Source organism: Physeter macrocephalus, chromosome 2 (assembly GCF_002837175.3).
Source record: "Physeter macrocephalus isolate SW-GA chromosome 2, ASM283717v5, whole genome shotgun sequence".
Classification (NCBI taxonomy): domain Eukaryota; kingdom Metazoa; phylum Chordata; class Mammalia; order Artiodactyla; family Physeteridae; genus Physeter; species Physeter macrocephalus.
Window position 1 is genome coordinate 7803906 of NC_041215.1, and position 20496 is coordinate 7824401.

Sequence of the window (20496 nt, forward strand, 5' to 3'; positions counted from 1 at the left end):
AAGATGAGCCTGGAGCATCTTGTTATGCCAAAAAGCAAAAAATAATGAGGAAACTGTGAAAAGGACAAAGGAGCCAGCTCAAAGGGACTCCCACTGGCCAAATCTGGGAAAATCTGAGCTTCAAAATAAATAATAGTAACTGATTATAACCCACTGAATAAAATAGGAAACCATGAGCCCATTTGTATATAAATGAATAAATAGAAAGTTTGATGAAGAACAGGATATTTATACAAGGTTTCGAAGTAATTTCCCACAATATACTTATTGATTACAAGCAATACACTTATTGATTTTAAACTACAAGCCTAATTTTGCATCATCAGTAATAAGATATATCAAGGTTGTATACTATGTGAAAGGATACAATGATAACACAGCATCACTTCTCTAATATTTCTACCAGAGATGCATAATCTGAGAAAATACCAAACTAAAACTGAAGAACATTCCATAAAATAACTGGCCTGTAATCTTCAAAAGTGTCAGGGTGATGAAACATAATGAAAGTCTAAGGAACTGTTTCAGAAGGAAAGAAATGAAACATATGACAACTAAAAGCAACACATGATTCTAAACTGGATCCTTTTGCTACAAAGGACATTATGAGGACATTTGGCAAAATTCAAATAGCTAATTTCCTGATTCTGATGGTTGTATTTTGGTTATTTGGGAGAATATCCTTGTTTGTATGAAATACCACCAAGGTTTTGAGAAGGATGAGACATCAGATCAGCAACTCCTCTCAATGGTTCAAGAAAGGTTCTTTGTACCGTGCTTACAACTTTCCTATACATTTTGGATTGTTTCAGAAGCGGGAGGGGATTAAATCAAGGATTCTGTTAATTAAAGATTAAAACACCTTGAATCAATGAAAAAAAATCAATTATTCCCTAACAATACTTTTCAAAAAACAGAAAAAAACCCATTTCTGCCCAAAGTCGATGTTTAAAGAAGTTCTTACTTTAAAAATTAGTGATTAAAAGTAAGGAGTTAAGCATTTATACCCCTGTCACAGTAGGAAATACATTTCAGGGTAACTTAATAGTCCCAGTTCATGCAGGAAAGCTCTACCACACAGTAGTATGCCAGCTAATAAAGCACAGAAGGAATAAAATATAACTTTACAAATCCTAATTAAATTATTGACTCAGCAAAGTTTATCAACTGATGTTTAAACCATTATGTGAATGGTTGCTAGAGAATTGTATAAGCATTGAATGCCGAAAAACACCACAAAGATATTTTCTGATCACAAGGGAGGAAAAAAGTACATAATGGAGAGATCAAACTGCTACCACCATAATCCAGTGGTCAATCTTAGCTTCACTATTGGTGAAATAACCAGATATTATGTTATTACATTTTTCAGATGTGATTCAACATGAATCATACAACATTTCCGAAGATTTAGTCTAGCCAGCATGTTTAACTTAAATACACTAAGTGTTTAGATATAACTTACAGTTAAAGGAAAATAGCCAATAGAGACAAAAGCTACACATCACCACAAAAAAGCCACCAATGCATCTCAAACTATCTGTGACGGAGGACAAGATTTGTTTTGTGTGTTAATTTCCAACCCTTACAGCCTGGTCTTAGTGTGCATGACTAGTATGCAGCTTGTACCACATGTACTTCACCACAAAAGTCCAACAACATGTGAAATGGACTATACCCTGACAACCCACTGATTGTGCCACTGGATACTGTGGCAACAACAAATTTGCTAAAAAAAACTTATAGATGCTTCCTCTCAATTTCTGTACTTACTACCTTAGTATAGATTGTTAAGAAGAGCTCATGGACCATCACCAGACCACAAACCATATATACTGATTTTTTTTTTCTTTTTTTGGCCCACGCACCACGTTGGCTTGTGGGATCTCAGTTCCCTGACCAGGGATTGAACCTGGGCCACAGCAGTGAAAGTGCGGAATCCTAACCACTAGACCACCAGGGAATTCCCTCACAAACCATATTTTTAGATAGACTGTTTTTTAGAACAGTTTAGATTCACTGAAGGATTGAGCAGAAGATAAAGAGATTACCAATCCTTTTTTTTTTTTGGCCACACGGCATACAGGATCCTAGTTCCCCAACCAGGGATCACACCCATGCCCCTTTCATTGGAAGCATGGAGTCTTAACCACTGGACTGCCAGGGAAGTCCCTACCAATCCATATTTTAAACAGCATTTTCCTAGGAGAAAGGGCAAAACTGAAGAAGACCAGTCCTAATACACAGTAAAACCAAGAATCCACAGCATCAAGGTAACATGCCAATATTTTATCTTCTTGCCATGAAAAAATCTAAACCCTCTTGGGAGTAAGATAATATAAACAAAAACATCTCAAATTTTTCCCCCACAATGTCCCGTACAATGAAAACTTATGAGACATGCTAAAAAAATAAAAATAAAACAAACACTAGAAATACATTTCTATTCAACAAGTGAGTCAGATAGGGAATTCCCAGGCGGTCCAGTGTCTAGGACTCCATGCTTTCACTGCCGAGGACCCAGGTTCAATCCCTGGTGGGGGAACTAAGATCCTGCAAGCCGAGCGGTACAACCAAAAACAAACATACACCAAGTGAGTCAGATATTGAGAATTGTCAGAAAGGGACTTTAAAATAACTATTATTAAAATGTTCAAGAGAATAGAAGAAATGGTGACAGATAGTAACTAGACTTATCATGGTGATCATTTTGAAATATATACCAAATATCAAAACACTATGTTATATACTGGGAACTAATATAGTACTATAGGTCAATTATACTGCTGGCTATGTCTTATGATAGCCATGTGTTGGCTATCGTAAATATACTATTTATGATAGCCAAGACATGGAAACAACTTAAGTGTCCATCAATAGATGAATGGATAAAGAATGGAATGCTAATCAGCCATATGGAATGCTAATCAGCCAAGACATGGAAACAACTTAAGTGTCCATCAATAGATGAATGGATAAAGAAGATATGGTACATATATACAATGGAATGCTAATCAGCCATAAAAAAACAAATGAAATAGTGCCATTTGCAGCAACATGGATAGACAGACCTAGAGATTATCATACTAAGTGAAGTAAGTCAGAAAGAGAAAGATAAATACCATATGATATCACCTATATGTGGAATCTAAAATACGACACAAATGAACTTACCTTCAAAACAGAAACAGACTCACAGACATAAAGAACAGACTTGTGGTTGCCAAGGGGGAGGTGGGGAGGGACGGATTGGGACTATGGGATTACCAGATGTAAACTATTATATAGAGAATGGATAAACAACAAAGTCCTACTGTATAGCACAGGGAACTGTATTCAATATCCTGTGATAAAACATAATAGAAAAGAACATGAAAAAGAATGTATATATATGTATAACTGAATCACTTTGCTGTACAGTAGAAATTAACACAACATTGTAAATCAACTATACTTCAATAAAATAATTTTTTTTTTAATCTCAGAGAGGGGGCTTCCCTGGTGGCGCAGTGGTTGAGAGTCCGCCTGCCAATGCAGGGGACACGGGTTCGTGCCCCGGTCCGGGAAGATCCCACATGCCGCGGAGTGGCTGGGCCCGTGAGCCACGGCCGCTGAGCCTGCACGTCCGGAGCCTATGCTCCGCAACGGGAGAAGCCACAACAGTGAGAGGCCCGCATACCACAGAAAAAAAAAAAAAAAAAATCTCAGAGAAAAAGAGACTGGCTTTGTGGTTACCAGAGGTGGAGGATGCAGGGAGGAGGAACTGGATAAAGGCAGTCAAAAGGTACAAACTTCCAGTTATAACGTAAATAAGTACTAAGGATGTAATGTACAATATGATAAATATAACACTACTATATGTTACAAATGAAAGTTGTTAAGAGTATATATTCTAAGGGTTCTGAACACAAGGAAAAACATTGTTTTCTTTATCTTAAATTTTTATCTATATGAGATGATGGATGTTTACTAGACTTATTGTGGTAATTATTTCATTATATATTTAAGTCAAATCATTATGCTATACACCTTAAACTTGTACAGCCTGTATGTCAACAATATCTCAGTTATAAAAAGAAAGAAAACAGAAGAAAAGTTGAGAAATTTCATCAGATATCAGGAGCCTAAAAGTAGAAAATGGAAATTCTAAAACTAAAAATTGCTATATCCAAAACTAAAAATACCACAGGTGTACTTAATGTAGATTAAACATAGTAGGACAGAGGATTATTGAACTAGAAGAAATGACAGTAGAAAATATCCAGACAGAAGCACAGGAGGAATATACTTAGCATGTAAGAGACTTAGAGGACACGATGAAAAGTTCAAATATATATGAGTAATAGGAGTCCTAGGAAGAGAGGAGACAATAGAACAAAAATAAAATTTAAAGAAATACTGGATTAATTTAAATATTTTCTTTAAGAATTCACATATTTTTCAAAATTTTTCCTAAACTACAAAAGATATCAAACCATAGATTCAAGGAGTTCTCTGAACCCCAATCAGGATAAATACAACAAAATAAATAAATATAATAAAATACAAGGACATATCATACCAAAGTGCTAAAAGCAATGATAAACAGAAAATCTTAAAAACAGCCATATACAAAAGATACATTATGATCAAAGGAACAAGAATAAGATTCATGACTAACATTTCAACAGAAACAATGGAAAACAGAAGTGGAATGCTTCAGAATGAAAAACAGCACTTTAAATTGATGGAAAAGGGACTTCCCTGGTGGCACAGTGGTTAAGAATCCGCCTGCCAATGCAAGGGACACGGGTCCCAATGTCTCCACATCTTTGTATTGCTGGTGGGAATATAAAATGGTATACCCGCTGTAGAAAACAGTATGGCCATTCTTCAAAAAGATAAACATAGAATTTCTATATGATCCAGCAATTCCACTTCTAGGTATATACTTAAGAGAATTGAAAGCATGGATCCAAACAGATATTTGAACACCAATGTTCACAGCAACATTATTCACAATAGCCAAAAGGTAGAAGCAACCCAGTGTCCATTGATGAATGAATGGATGGATAAACAAAATGTGGTACATACATACAATGGAATATTATTCAGCCTTAAGAAGGAAGGAAATTGTGATACATGACACAACATAAATGAACCTTAAAAACATCATGCCGGGACTTCCCTGGTGGTCCAGTGGTTAAGAATCTGCCTTCAAATTCAGGGGACATGGGTTCGATCCCTGGCGGGAACTAAGATCCCACATGCTGTGGGGCAACTAAGCCTGTGCACCACAACTGCTGAGCCTGCGTGCTCTGAAGCCCTCCCGCCACAACAAGAGAGAAGCCCGCGCGCAGCAAGGAAAGAACCCTCATACCGCAACGAAGATCCCGTGTGCTGCAACTAGGACCTGACGCAGCCAAAATAAAAATCAAAACAAAACAAAATTATGCTAAGTGCAATAAGCCAAACACAGAAGAACAGATATTGTATGATTCTACCTATATGAAATACCTAGAATACTCAAATTCATAAAGACAGAAAGTAGAATAGTGATTACCAAGGGCTGAGAGTGGGGATAATGGAGAGGTAAATGGGTACAGAGTTTCAGTTTGGTATAATGAAAAAGTTCTGGAGATGGATAGTGGTGATGGTTGTACACAACATGAATGTGCTTAATGCCACTAAGCCGTACACTTAAAAATGATTAAAATAGTAAACTTTGTGGTCTGTATACTTTACCAGAATGAAAAATAATTAATAAAGGCAAAAGAGGACATTTTCTGACAATAAAAGTTGAGAGAATTCCCATTTGCAACAACATGGATACACCTAGAGAGTATTATGTTTAGGGAAATAAGTCAGACAGAGAAAGACAAACACTGTATGTCATCACTTATATGTGGAATCTAAAAAATAAAACAAATAAATGTATATAGCAAAACAGAAACAGACTCACAGATATAGAAAACAAATTAGTGGATACCACTGGACAGAGGGAAGTGAGGCAGGGCAAGGTAGGGATATGGGATTAAGAAATACAAAGTATTATGTATAAAATAGATAAGCAACAAGGACATATTGTACAGCACAGGGAATTATAGCCATTATGTTGTAATAACTTTAAGTGGAGTATAATCTATAAAAATACTGAATCACCATGCTGTTCACCTAAAACTAATATAATATTGTAAATCACCTATACTTCAAATTAAATTTTTTAAAAATGTTAAAAAGCTGAAAGAACTCATCATGAGCAGACCTGCACTATAAGAAATACTAAATGAAATTCTTTAGTCTGAAGGAAAATAAGCCAGATGGAGACATGGAACTGAAAAATAGAATGAAGAACACCTGAAAGGGTGACTACGTAGGTAAATACAAATGAATATTGGAAATGAATATTGACAGTTTAAAACAACAAAGAAAATAATGTCTTGAGGAATTTAAAATATACGCTGAAATAAAACATATAGCAACAATAGCACAGAAAGCACAAAGTGCTAGAGTTAAACTATTTTAAGTTTCTAGCATTGTTCAGTAAGTGTGAAAAATACTAATGTAGGGTAGATTGCAATGAGTTAAGAATGCATATTACAATCCCTAGAGTAAACACTAAAAGTTATCAAATAATAATCAAATATCTAAATAGTTAAATAATAATAAAAAAAGAATAAAAAGTAGAATGATAAAAAATCATTGTTCAATACAAAAGAAGGCAAAAAAATGGAATGAAGGAACAAAGAACAGAAAGGAGGAAGGGTAGGCTGTGACAAAGTGAGAGAGTGGCATGGACATATATACACTACCAAACGTAGAATAGCTAGCTAGTGGGAAGCAGCCGCATAGCACAGGGAGATCAGCTCGTACTTTGTGATCACCTAGAGGGGTGGGATAGGGAGGGTGGGAGGCAGAGAGACGCAAGGGGGAAGAGATATGGGAACATGTGTATATGTATAACTGATTCACTTTGTTATAAAGCAGAAACTAACATACCATTGTAAAGCAATTATACTCCAATAAAGATGTTTTAAAAAAAGAACAAACAAAATAAATAGCAAAATGGTAGAAATAAACACACTGTATCAGTAATTAAATTAAATCGAAATGAACTAAAACACTAAATAAAAAACAAAGATTGTCAGACAGAGTTTTAAAAATCCAACTATATGCTGTTTAGAAGTGACACACTTTAAATATAAGGTCATCAAGGTTAAAAGAACACAAAAGAACAGGATGAAAAAATAGGTGCCATACAAATACAAACAAAAGAGAGTTGGCTTAGCTAAATTAATATCAGACAAAACAGACTTTAACATAAGAAGTATTACTAGAGATAAGGAGAGGCATTACACACTGATAAAAGTGTTTGTCTAGCTGAAAAATATGACTTTCCTATTAGTATATTTAGAAATTAAATATAAGAAGCAAGGGACTTCCCTGGTGGTCCAGTGGTAAAGAATCTGCCTTCCAATGCAGGGGACGCGGGTTCAATCCCTGGTCATGGAACTAAGATCCCACATGCCACGGGGCAACTTAGCCCACGCACCTCAACTAGAGAGCCCATGTGCCATAAACCACAGAGCCCATGCACCCCGGAGCCCACACGCCACAACTAAGACCCAAAGCAGCCAAAAATAAGAAATAATTAATTTTTTTTAAAAAACAAATATAAGAAGCAAAAAATAACAGAACCAAAAAGAAAAGTAGGGCTTCCCTGGTGGCGCAGTGGTTGGGAGTCCAGTTACCAATGCAGGGGGCAAGGGTTCGAGCCCTGGTCCGGGAGGATCCCACAAGCCGCAGAGCGGCTAAGCCCGTGCACCACAACTACTGAGCTTGCACTCTGGAGCCCGTGAGCCACAACTACTGAGCCCACGTGCCACAACTACTGAAGCTCGTGTGCCTAGAGCACATGCTCTGCAACGGGAGAGGCCATTGCAATAAGAAGATCGTGCACCGCAGCGAGGAGTGGCCCCCGCACGCCGCAACTAGAGAAAGACCGCGCAGCTGCGAAGACCCATCACAGCCAAATATAAATAAATAAAATAAATAAATTTATTTAAAAAAAGAAAAGTAGACAAATCCACAATCATTGTTAGAGACTTGAACACACACACACACGCCCCTCAGTAATTGAGAACTAGTCAAAACTCAGTAAGGATATAGAAGATCTGAATACACTATCAATTACATTGACATAATTGAATATTTATACAACACTATACCCATCAACTGCAAAATATGCATTCTTTTCAAATACAAATGAAATGTTCACCAAATTGACCACATGCTGGGCTGTAAAACAAATCTCAACAGTCTTCAAAAGACTGAAGTCTTATACAGTATGTTCTCTGATCACAATAAATTAATAAGAAATTAACAAGAAATCAAGAGAGGAGATTTCCCTGGTGGTCCAGTGGGTAACACTCTGAGCTCCCAATGCAGGGGGCCTGGGTTCGATCCCTGGTCAGAGAACTAAGATCTCACAAGCCGCGTGATGTGGACCAAAAAAAAAAAGCACATAAAGAGAAAAAGACATTAAATTCCCTAGTACCTAAAAAATATCTACTTCATGGAGGATGCTTAATAAATGCTTAATGAATTTAAAAGTAGGGCAAAATTAAGGATAGAATGAGAAGGTGTAACATACTTCTAACATCATTTACACCAACTAGGTTGGCAAAAGCTAAAGAAGTCGGACAGTACCAAGTGCTGGAGAGAATGAAAATCAATGGAAACTCTTACAGTTTGCTGATGAGAATATAAATTGATACAACCACTTTAGAAAACAATTTGGCATTAGTTTATAAAGTGTAACATTCACATACCCTACCACCTGACAATTCAACTCCTAGGTGTGAACCCTAAGAAGCTCCTGCCCAAGTGCCCCAGGAGATAATTATAAGAATGTTAATAGTAGCTCTGCTCACTATAGCAAAAACTGGAAACATCTCAAATGTCCATCAATAGTAGAAAAGATAAGGCAATTATGGTATATCCACACAGTAAAATATTAACCCACAGTGAAAATGAATGAACCATAGTTGCCTGCAACAACATAGATCTTAGAAACTTAGTGTTGAATGAAAAAGGAAAATCACAGAAAAAAATACAAACAGTATGATACCATGCTTATGAAGCTCAAACACAAACAAAATTAAACAATATGTTGTTTAGGCATATAAGTAATTTTTTAAATTATTTATTTATTTATTTATTTTTGGCTGCGCCGGGTCTTAGTTGCAGCAGGCAGGATCTTCGTTGCAGCACACAGACTCTTCGTTGCGGCATGCAAGCGGGATCTAGTTCCCCGACCAGGGATCAAACCCGGGTCCCCTGTATTGGGAGCACAGAGTCTTACCCACTGGACCACCAGGGAACTCCCTATAATTTTTTTAAAGCAAGGAAATTATCTATACAAAATTCAAAATAATGGTTAGGAAGAGATGGGGTGATAATGTTCTAACTCAGATTGGATGATGACTTCATGAGTGTTCATTATATTTTCATTCTTTATAATTTATATGTAATGTTTTATATGTATTAAATATGAACTTAAAATATTTTTTAAATAAGGAAAAATCAGTAGAAAGGGTGATAGGAGCATGGAGAAATGAGTTGTTTACTTCTTCCTAGAAGAGAGGAGAAGTTAAGGAGAATTTCATCTAGTAGGTGTGTCAGGGGTCCCCAGGTTCAGTGATTCACTAGAAGGCCTCACAGGACTCAGAGTATAATTGCACTCACAGCTATGATATATTATAACCAAAAGATACAAATAAAAATCAGCGAAGGGAAAGGGTGCATGGGGCAAAGTCCAAAGGAAACCAGGCACAAGCATCCAAGAGTCCCTTCCCAGTGGAGTCACACAGGATATAATTAATTCCTCCAGCATGACTATAATACCACTTGTGAAGTGTTGTCTACCAGGGAAACTTGCCAGAGCCTAGGAATCCAGGGTTTTTATCAGGGGTTAGTCGTGTAGGCACTCTCTGCCTACCATGTACCAAAATTTCAGACTCCCAGAAGGAAAGCAGGTGTTTAGCATAAACCATATTGCTAGCACAGTTTAGGCTCAGTGATCCACTCCTATATGTTAGGGTAGTTAGGAACCCTCCTGAAATCCAAATTCCCAGATGCTAGCCAAAGGCCAACCTTGAAAGCAGGACTTTCAAAGGATAGCACCCTCAGTCCTGCTTTATCAACATTTTTCTGCATAGTAAGTAAAACTGTGGCTGATACTTGAGGTGAAACTTCAAGAAGTATGTCAAATGGACAAGGTAATATGGTGGAAGGGCATTAAAGGTAAAGGTAGGGCTTCCCTGGTGGCGCAGTGGTTGAGAGTCCGCCTGCCAATGCAGGGGACACGGGTTCGTGCCCCGGTCCGGGAAGATCCCACATGCCGCGGAGCGGTGGGCCCGTGAACCATGGCCGCTGAGCCTGCACGTCCGGAGCATAGGTCCGGAGCCTGTGCTCCACAATGTGAGAGGCCACAACAGTGAGAGGTCCGCATACCGCAAAAAAAAAGAAAAAAAAAGGTAAAGGTAAAGAGGTATGAAAAGATGCCCCAGTCGGGGAACAAACCACAGCACTGAAGTCCTTTCAATATGGGTGGAGCACAAGGCGCTTGGGAAAATATCAGAAGAAGGAAGTGGAGAGGGAAAGAGTCAGATTATAATGGGCCTCTTACACCACAGTGGGACATTTAACTTTGTCCTGCAAGCGATGGGGAGTCATTAAAGTACTGTAGGTGAGGGAGTATAGTACAATGCCTGGCTGAAACAGACTGCTTGTGTCCTCCCAAAATTAAAATGCTGAAATCCTAAACCCCACTGTGATGGTATTAAGAGGTGGGCCCTTTGGGAGGCAAATAGGTGATCAGGGTGGTGCCCTCATTAATGGGGTTAGTGCCCTTATAAAACAGACCCTAAGAGAGCTCCCTCACCCTCTCTGCCGTGTGAGGACAGAGGGAGATGGCTATCTATGAACCAGGAAGAAGGTCCCCACCAGACACCAGAGCTGCTAGCACTTTAATCTTGGACATTCCAGCCTCCAGAACTATGAGAAATAAATGTTTATTATTTAATCTACTCAATCTATGGTATTTTGTTATAGCAGCCCAAATGGACTAAGACACTGGCACATAATGTAGTAGGTCCTAAGTAAATCCTGTTGATTTCATGTGACTTAAACTACTATGCCAGTTCAATATCTATACAGATTTCTTGGCAATCCTTCAGTAGAGATGGTGGAACTTCATCGATCATTTTAGGCCACTCTAGATTTCCTTAGATACATTAAACTATAGACTACATCACTCTGATCCATAATCAAATGCACAGACTATTAACTGAAACTGGTTCTAGTAATTGTGGGATCTAAAACTGGTTCTAAAAAAGCAGGATTTAGGGGGCTTCCCTGGTGGTGCAGTGGTTAAGAATCCACCTGCCAATGCAGGGGACACAGGTTCGAGCCCTGGTCTGGGAAGATCCCACATGCCGCAGAGCAACTAAGCCCATGCACAACTACTGAGACCGCACTCTAGAGCCTGCGAGCCACAAGTCCGTGCTCCGCGACAAAGAGAGGCCACCGCAATGAGAAGCCCACACACTGCGACAAAGAGTAGCCCCCACTCGCCGCAACTAGAGAAAGCCCACATGCAGCAACGAAGACCCAACACAGACAAAAATAGATAAATAAAATAAATTTTTTTTTAAAAAGCAGGATTTAGGTGATAGGGTCTTCACCAAGATGGAGACAAAAACGTTGTATCAATTTGTTAAATTACCAGGAAAATGTAGCTTTCAGAATAAACTGGTAACAACTACCATTTATTATGTGCCAGGCAATGTGCTAAGTAGTTTATGGAGATTGTTTTGGTTAATCTTCACAACCACCATTTAAGATGGGTATCATTTTCTCATTTACAGATGAAGAAGCAGACTCACAAATGTGAAATAATTTACCTATGGTCACATAGGTCATGGGGGCTGAATGGAGCAGTTGATGTCAAGCTGAGTACCTCACAGCTTTAACTGACTGCCTGTTTATTTTCTCAGAGATTATTGGGGTTAATCCCCATCCTGCTTGCCTCAGACATAATCCAGGTCCAGAACATCATAGTCATCCGTTGCACATCATATGGCTCTGAATATCCACCCCTCCTTCCCCAAGGCAACTTGGCAGGGCCTAAAATGGTTGAAATCCCTAGACTGCCACTAGAGTGATGAGAAGAAGCAGTCTTATCTGTTTACTCTAACTTGCCATACAGATATGCTCATTTTTTAAGTGGGCTATGTATGACATGGAAAAAGTTGGGAAGCTCTACTTGATTCCAGTCTAATCCTCCTCCTCTCAAAATCCTCTGGAAATCGCAATCTATGATCAGCAAACTCCACTATACCCTCAATCTGTCCTTGGAAAGTCACTTTATTAAAACTTGGCATCCCCTGAAGACACTGCTTCCCTGTATGCAGCCCTGAAGACACTGTAATAAAAATGACCCAGCCTGAGAAATAGACTAGGATTGTAGCAAAGATGTACCCCCGCAGAGTGAAGGCAAGTCGTTTTCTACAGGCAACTGTTTTTCACAATTTCCCTCAGGAGCACCCATGCTGTTCTGGATTAATCTCAGGTTCGAATCGAATAACACTTGTTCATATCCTGTTAGTAAAACCTAATCTATGGCCACTTGTAACAGCTGGAGATGTGTTTGCAGAGCTGAGAAGTAGAAAGCATCATATGGGGTAACCCAGAAACCATCATGATCCCCACAACTGTGGCTTCTTCGTCCCACCCTATGCACACTAGCCTTGGCTGTTGTATTACTCATGTTTTGTTTTGTTTTGTTTTAATTTTCTGTTTTATTTTATGAAGCTTTGACATCTTGGGACCTTGCAGACCAGGATGGAACTGCCCCTCTCAGGGTTTGCTAATTCCTAGGGATAGAAAACCACCTGCCTTCAAGCACACCTTTCATATGCAAACCAACCAATCCAAACCAGTATCCCTAACCACCTCCTTTATGGACTCTCATACACCAAACCAATATTCTCACTACCCTAAATCACCCTAGGGCCAGGTACCAGAAAACTAGGGACCACTCCTATGGCCCAGAGCCCTGTTGAAATTATTCGCACTAGTCAACCCAACCTCTTACCTTGCCTCACCCATTCCTTCCTGTGGAAACCACAATAAAGGCTCTGGGCAATGCCCTCCCCTCACACCTTCTGCCTCCTGACCAACCTTAGGCTTCCCCATATGGCCTTGCATGGGCCTCTTGGGAACTGCACATAATAAAACTTTCAATGGCATTGAACTCCTGTGTCATCATTCAGTCACCTCTATAAATTAAGTCCTGGGCACAATCAAAACACTTGTCACTTCCATTACAGCAGTTAACATATACTCTCTGATATTATGTATAAGTAGACACTTTCATCTCCAGAATTTAATCTACCTGAGAGTAGGAACCATATTTTACTAAAAAGCTCTGTAGGACTTGCCTGGTGGCGCAATGGTTAAGAATCCACCTGCCATGGGCTTCCCTGGTGGCACAGTGGTTGCGCGTCCGCCTGCCGATGCAGGGGAACCGGGTTCGCGCCCCGGTCTGGGAGGATCCCACATGCCGCGGAGCGGCTGGGCCCGTGAGCCATGGCCGCTGAGCCTGCGCGTCCGGAGCCTGTGCTCCGCAACGGGAGAGGCCACAACAGAGGGAGGCCCGCATACCACAAAAAAAAAAAAAAGAATCCGCCTGCCAATGCAGGGGACACGGGTTCGAGCCCTGTTCCGCGAAGATCCCACATGCCGAGGAGCAACTACAACCGTGTGCCACAACTACTGAGCCTGTGCTCTAGAGCTCACAAGCCACAACTACTGAGCCCGCATGCCACAACTACTGAGCCCGCGTGCTGCAACTACTGAAGCCTGCGCGCCTAGAACAACAAGAGAAGCCACCACAATGAGAAGCCCGCTCACCGCAACAAAGAGTAGCCCCCCCTCATCGCAACTAGAGAAAAGCCTGCGCACAGCAACGAAGACCCAACACAGCCAAAAAAAAAAAAGGAATATAAAAAAATAAATAAAATAAAATTTTAAAAATAAATAACAAATAAAAAGCTCTATAGTGTGGGTTTGCATGCCCAAGAACACACACAATCAGTGTTTATTCAACTGAAATGTTTGCTGAACTGTGGCCAATTCCTGTCCCTTCACAAAGCCATTTCCCTGGAATTGTTCTTCTCCCATAGCAACAATACATAGTAGAACATATTGAGAAGTGGTTCTCATTTTCCACAGGGAAGGAAAAAAGCCAGCCCCACAAATACAAGGCATCACCTGCACTGCTGGATCCCAATAAGGAGTCCAGGCCTGGACCAATATTAGAAGCATTTACACAAAGCAGAAAAATGGTGACATGGGCTGTTCAGACACTCGGTACTGTAGCTCAGGACTCTGCCTCAGTGACACAGGGGACAAATCGTAACAGCATTCATTGGAGAATAAATGGAAGTTATTTTGAGCATCTAATTGGATTGGGAGTGGGGAACTGGGTATTATTTATTATTATTTCCAATAATGTATAGCATCTTAAGTATCCCAGTCTCAAGATTTGCTCCACTGTGCTTAAAAAAATACATATGCTTGAGTTCTGGGACTTTGACAAAAATGCCCTCTATCCCTTGATATTTCTACCTGAACAACTCATGCTATGCAAATATGAGTAACTAGAAATCTTCTTTAAGATAAATAAGTAACATATAGTCATCGGTTTTTAGGCTGGTCATCTGGTATTGGCAAAAAGACATGGATTTGCAGTCTGAAGACTGGTGTGTTCAAGCACACCAGTGACTGGGCTCTGTCACTAACTAGCTGTGTGACCCTGATAAAAACCTTTACCTCTCTGTCTTTATCGTCAACTAAGAATCTATCATAAGAGAACCACCCTGAGGATTAAACGTTATAATATATGTTAAAGGTGCTTCATAAACTATAAAGCACTCACAAACATCAGTCATCTATTGCATTGGAAGCTCCAGAGCCTGGCATGAGGCCTGACACAGAGCTGGTGCTCAGTAATTGTAGTCTAAATGAGTAAATACCACTGATAAGCTGTGTGATCTCAGGCAAGAAAAATCTCTCTCCTCCTCCTCTTCCTCCTCCTCCTCTGATACCACTGTCCCCCTTGTTCACTGGACTACAGCCATACTGTCCTTCTTCCTGTTCCTCCTATACAGCAAGCTCAGTCCTGCCTCAGGGCCTCTGCTGTTTCCTCTGCCTGGAACACTCTTCCCCAGCTCTTTGCATGGCCATCCCCTTCTCATCAGTCAGGTCTTAGGTCAAATGTCATTTCTTCAGAGGCTTTCTCTTACCACCCTGACTAATGTTCCTCCCCTATCATTCACCCAATATATATTCCTGTTTTATTTTCTCCTCCTGTTGACTTGTTTATTACACTCTCCTTCACTAGAATAAAAAACACTCTACTAGAGATTCCCTGTCTGTCTTGTTTACCACTGTATTCCAATGCCTAAGACAACATCTAGCTCATAGAAAACTCTCAACAAGCGTTTGAATAAATGAGGTTGGAATAACTTAATATCAAAAGTTTCATTCATTCAACAAATGTTTTGTATGTACCTATGAGAATTCAGGCTCTATTTCAATGTGCTGGGGATTCAGCTGAGAACAAAACAGACCAAAATTCCTGCTTTCTTGGGGCTTGCCTTCCAGTGGGGAAACAAACAATAAACAGATAAAAAGCGAAGTACATACTATATCTGATAATAAGTGTTAAGGAGAAAAAAATAAATAAAGCAGTAAAGGAGGATATGAAGTGTGTTTGGAGGGGCACACAGAAATGCGAGACTGAGCCATGAGGCTATATGGGAGAAATACATTCCAGAAGGCCAGGGTAACTAGGACAGGAATGAAGGGATTGGAAGCTAACAAAATAGAGGATGACGTCAAGGAGGTTAAGAGAAGTCAGATTGTATAGGGCCCTGTTGGCTAACCCAAGGACTTTGTCTTTTACAAAGAGTAAGATAGGGGACCTGCCTGGTGGTGCAGTGGTTAAGAATTGCCTGCCAATGCAGGGTACATGGGTTCGATCCCTGGTCTGGGGAGATCCCACATGCCGCAGAGCAACTAAGCCCTTGTGCCACAACTAGTGAGCCAGCGCTCTAGAGCTGGCGGGCTGCAACTACTGAGCCCACGTGCCACAACTACTGAAGCCCACACGCCTAGAGCCCATTCTCCACAAGAGAAGCCACCGAGGGCTCCCCTGGTGGCGCATTGGTTAAGAATCCACCTGCCAATGCAGGGGACACGGGTCCACGCCCTGGTCCGGGAAGATCCCACATGCCATGGGTCAACTAAACCTGTGCACAACTACTGAGCCTGCGCTCTACAGCCCAAGAGCCACAACTACTGAAGCCCACGTGCCTAGAGCCCATGCTCCACAACGAGAGGCCACCTCAATGAGAAGCCCACGCACCGCAACAATGAGTAGCCCCCCGCTCGCCACAACTAGAGAAAGCCCACGTGCAGCAACAAAGACCCAACGCAGCCAACAATAAATAAATTTAAATTAAAAAAAAAAAAGAGTAAGATGGGAAAGTTTTGGAGGATCTGAGCACCGGGGTGTCATGATATGGCCTGTTATAAGAGGATCGCTGGGGCTGCTGTTTTGGGAATACCTGAAGGGTAAGCGAAGGGACCATAAGGATGCTACAATAACCACAGCCAATACATAGTGGGTCCGGAAGACTAGGGAAAGAGCAGGTGCGGGGTTGGAAGATTAAATTTTGGCTTTTGACAGTTACTTTGGAGTGGAGTTTAGGGGGATGTCTAGGCTGGGGGTCAGCAGCTGCAACTCAAATGGCAACAAATGTTGCCCTACTAGTGAAATGAAGAAGATATTCCCACATAACAGAGACTTCATGCGAAAGAAATGAGGTGTCAAATGCTGACCGGAGCAAGGTGAGAACCCTGAGCCAAGGACTGCACGAGAGTGCCATGGAACCGGCGACCGACTTCCAAATCCACCGCTCAAGCTCCGAGGTCCCAGCAGCGTCGACGAAAAAGAACGGCGAGGGCCAGAACCGCAACGCAGCCTGCAGTACTCAAACCTCGCGAGATTCGTTGGCCGGGCAAAGCCATCCTCCCACCCACATCTCGCGAGACCAAGGTTCATGAGCGGCTTTCGGCCGGCTAGGGTTTGTGGGGAAGATGGAGTATTCCGCGTTGGGCACCGCGGAGGCCGCGGACAGCGGCGCGGCCCGGCCGTACAACAACTCGGAGGAGCGGGAGGGCCGGGAACCCGACGGGCTGCGCTTCGACCGCGAGAGGGCGCGCCGCCTCTGGGAAGCAGTGTCCGGGGCCCAACCAGTGGGGAGGGAGGAAGGTGAGTCCGGAGACTTCAGAGGCAGGAAGACACTCGCCCGCCTGCTCCTTTCGCGGAGAGTGGCGGAAGCGCGGGGCGGGGACGCGGACCAGCCCCCGGGTCTACGGTCACACCCTCTGGCGCCCGGCCCGCCCCCTTGCGTAATGCGCCCCGGGACTCCCTGACTCGTGCACCTCACCAAGACCCGGGCGCCTTGTGCCAGCTCCCCTGAAAATCCAGGCTGTGCGCCACAAGAAGCGCGCGCAAATGGTCAAGGGCCTCCTCACGCTTTGGCCGCGTGGTTCTTTACCCCGCCTTCCTCACCCGCGAGAGCTTACCTCTTGCTAAACTTGAGGACTGGAATCCTCCGGGCGTGCCGTCCACGCCGTTTCGGAGACCCTCAGAACCTTCCCCTCCAGCCTCGTAACCCCTTCACCATCCCAATCTCCAGGTTCCCCCACCCCTAGTGTCTCTTGCCTCCTTTCTCTCATGCTCCACACTTCCGAGAGCTGTAGAAGGCCTTCTGCATACCTCAGTGTTCCTCCTGAACTTGGAGACTGAGCCCTGGCTTACCCCTGTTTCTTGGTGTCACCTGTCTCCACCACTTGAATCCCTTTTCTAATATGGGGGCCAGGAGCCCGAGAGCCTGGCCGGGTATACTACGTCTCCAGCTTGTTGTATCCCACGCTTGACCCACGGTTGTGGAGAACAGGATATGCAAGTACGTCTAGGGGGGCACTTCTGGGCTGAAGCTTCCCAGCTTGTTCTGCACTTGACCTAGCCCTGGGTAAGATGCAGATAGAAAGAGGAGAATGGAAAGAGCTGCTCTGACCCCGTTTTGTGACCCCCTTCACAGTCCTTAGTAGAGCTAGCTGCTTAACTCTAACCCAGAAGTACACAAACTGGGCTTTTGTGCTAATCCTGTCAGGTAATCTGCAGGGAAATCAGATTTCTCTAAAGGTTTGTTTGCTTGCTGAGCAGACTAATCTTGGAAAGTTAATATGTTGCTTGTGAACTGATTGTCCTGGGATAAAATGGAATTTTTGACCACATCCAAGGAAGATATCTTTAAATTTGGGGTGGTATACATACTTATACCCTGGTGTATACTTCTCCAATTTAAAAACTAGTCTAGTCTGACTCCTAAATTAATAAGAGGCTCCTATCCCCCTCACCGTCATACTTTCAAACTTGTTTGGCACAAAGTTGCCTCTCCTCCACCCTCCACCGCCCGCAATTTTCCTTTCATTAATTTGACCAACATTCACTGACGCCTGCTTTGTTCCCAGGATTGGCTGGGCATCAGAGCTACAGAGTTGAGAATAATATTGTCCTTGCCCTGGAGGGGCTTGTAATCTAATCCAGGAAGCCGACACCAAGACAGTTGCAGTATAATGTAGTGGGTGCAGTAAAGTGGGAAGTCTAAGAGTTGAGGGTACACAAAGAGGAAGCGACCTTTGTCCTCAGGGGATAGGGAAGGCATGCCCTGGACATTGAAGCAGAGAACACAGCAGCTGTGCTCTGGGAGGTGAACTGTTTATGTGTGTATGAATGCCCAGTCATTTAGAACCCAGTTCATTTCCCTGCTCTCCTCACTTTGTCCAATAATTTATTTGAGGTCTAGGTAGATACCTATAACACCAAGTCCTACTCACCTTGGTTTTTTTTTGTTTTTTTTTTGCGGTACGCGGGCCTCTCACTGTTGTGGCCTCTCCCGTTGCGGAGTTTTTGTTTTTTTTTTGCGGTACGCGGGCCTCTCACTGTTGTGGCCTCTCCCGTTGCGGAGCACAGGCTCCGGACGCGCAGGCCCAGTGGCCATGGCTCACGGGCACAGCCGCTCCGTGGCATGTGGGATCCTCCCGGACCGGGGCACGAACCCGCGTCCCCTGCATCGGCAGGCGGACTCTCAACCACTGTGCCACCAGGGAAGCCCCTCACCTTGGTTTTTTATTTTCTCTTAGTTATAATTTTTGTTTTCTCATTGAGTTATAATTTGCATACCATAAAATTCACCCGCTGTAACTGTAAAATTCAATTAATTGTAGTAAAAGTATAGAGTTGTATAGCCCTAGTCCAGTTCAGAATATTTCCATCACTCCAATTTGTACTCCTTTACATTGAATACCCACTCTTACCTCCTGCCCTCGGCAACCACTAATCTGTTTTCTGTCTCTATAAATTTGCCTTTTCTGGACCTTTCATGTAAATGGAATCCTATAATATACAATCTTTTTCGTTTGGCTTCTCTCACTCAGCATGTTTTTATGGTTCAGCCAAATTGTAGTGTGTATTAATACGTCATTCCTTTTTATTGCTAAATAGAATTCCATTGTATAAATTTTGCTTTTTTTATTCTCTAATAATCTCTGCCTTTTGAGTGGGCTGTTTAAACTATTGACATTTAATTTAGTTGTTGGTATGGCTAGACTTACTGTCCCCACTTCATGACTCTATGAAAATCAGCCCTCTGTGTCACATTCTAGATATCTCAGCCTCTGCCCCATACCTCTTCTGATTGTCTACAATATGGATACAAAATAAATCCTGCCAATCAGATGCCTTCTCGTAAGATTTGGAAGGCAGAAATGCAGTGAAGATCATATTTCTACAGCTATTGTTACTGTCAAGAAATGTCGTGGAACTATAAGATCTTCTTATATCAGTGTTCCAGCTTCATATGTTAAGAGGCATGTTCAATGACAATGGAAGCTTCTTACTTCCAGCAAGGCTGCAGTGGAGGCCTCAGAGATTGTAGCTCACCTGTTGGAACAGTTATGCATTGTTCCTAGAGACATTTCTGGAAGGCTCAACCTAGTACCTTCAGCCTTTCCAATGATTTTCTAAACACCTAATTTCCTGTATCAAACCTGTCCCCTCTGGTAATTGGTAATTGGATTAGAGTTGTGTGTGGATATCTGGGAAACAGGGATTCACATTCAGGCCACCTTCTCAGAATTCTGATAATTCATATAAGTTCTTTTTCCCTCTGTGGACCTTAGCTTCCTCCAACCTCATGAACCTCTCACAGATTTTGTTAGTCAGGAATTCAGGAAAGGGTTGGCTGGACAGTTCTTTTTTTTTTTTTTTTTTTTCCGGTATGCAGGCCTCTCACTGTTGTGGCCTCTCCCGTTGCG

At 41.9% G+C, this 20496-nt stretch overlaps 1 protein-coding gene and 1 non-coding gene across 4 annotated transcripts in view; one reads left to right on the top strand and one right to left on the bottom strand.

Moving 5' to 3' along the window:
* Positions 1 to 1891: 1891 nt before the first annotated feature.
* Positions 1892 to 1963, bottom strand: TRNAE-UUC (transfer RNA glutamic acid (anticodon UUC)). Its single transcript has one exon. It is a non-coding gene; the product is annotated as a tRNA-Glu (tRNA).
* Positions 1964 to 17167: 15204 nt separating this feature from the next.
* ZNF346 (zinc finger protein 346) overlaps positions 17168 to 20496 on the top strand; it is a 28496-nt gene continuing 25167 nt past the window's right edge. For 2 of the 3 annotated variants that reach the window (XM_007102863.4, XM_007102864.2), the window contains exon 1: positions 17168 to 17383. In XM_007102863.4, the coding sequence (XP_007102925.1) occupies positions 17209 to 17383 (175 nt within the window). In that variant the 5' untranslated portion in view covers positions 17168 to 17208. The remainder of the gene's footprint in view (positions 17384 to 20496) is intronic. The other variant, XM_028497849.1, reaches the window with a different exon arrangement.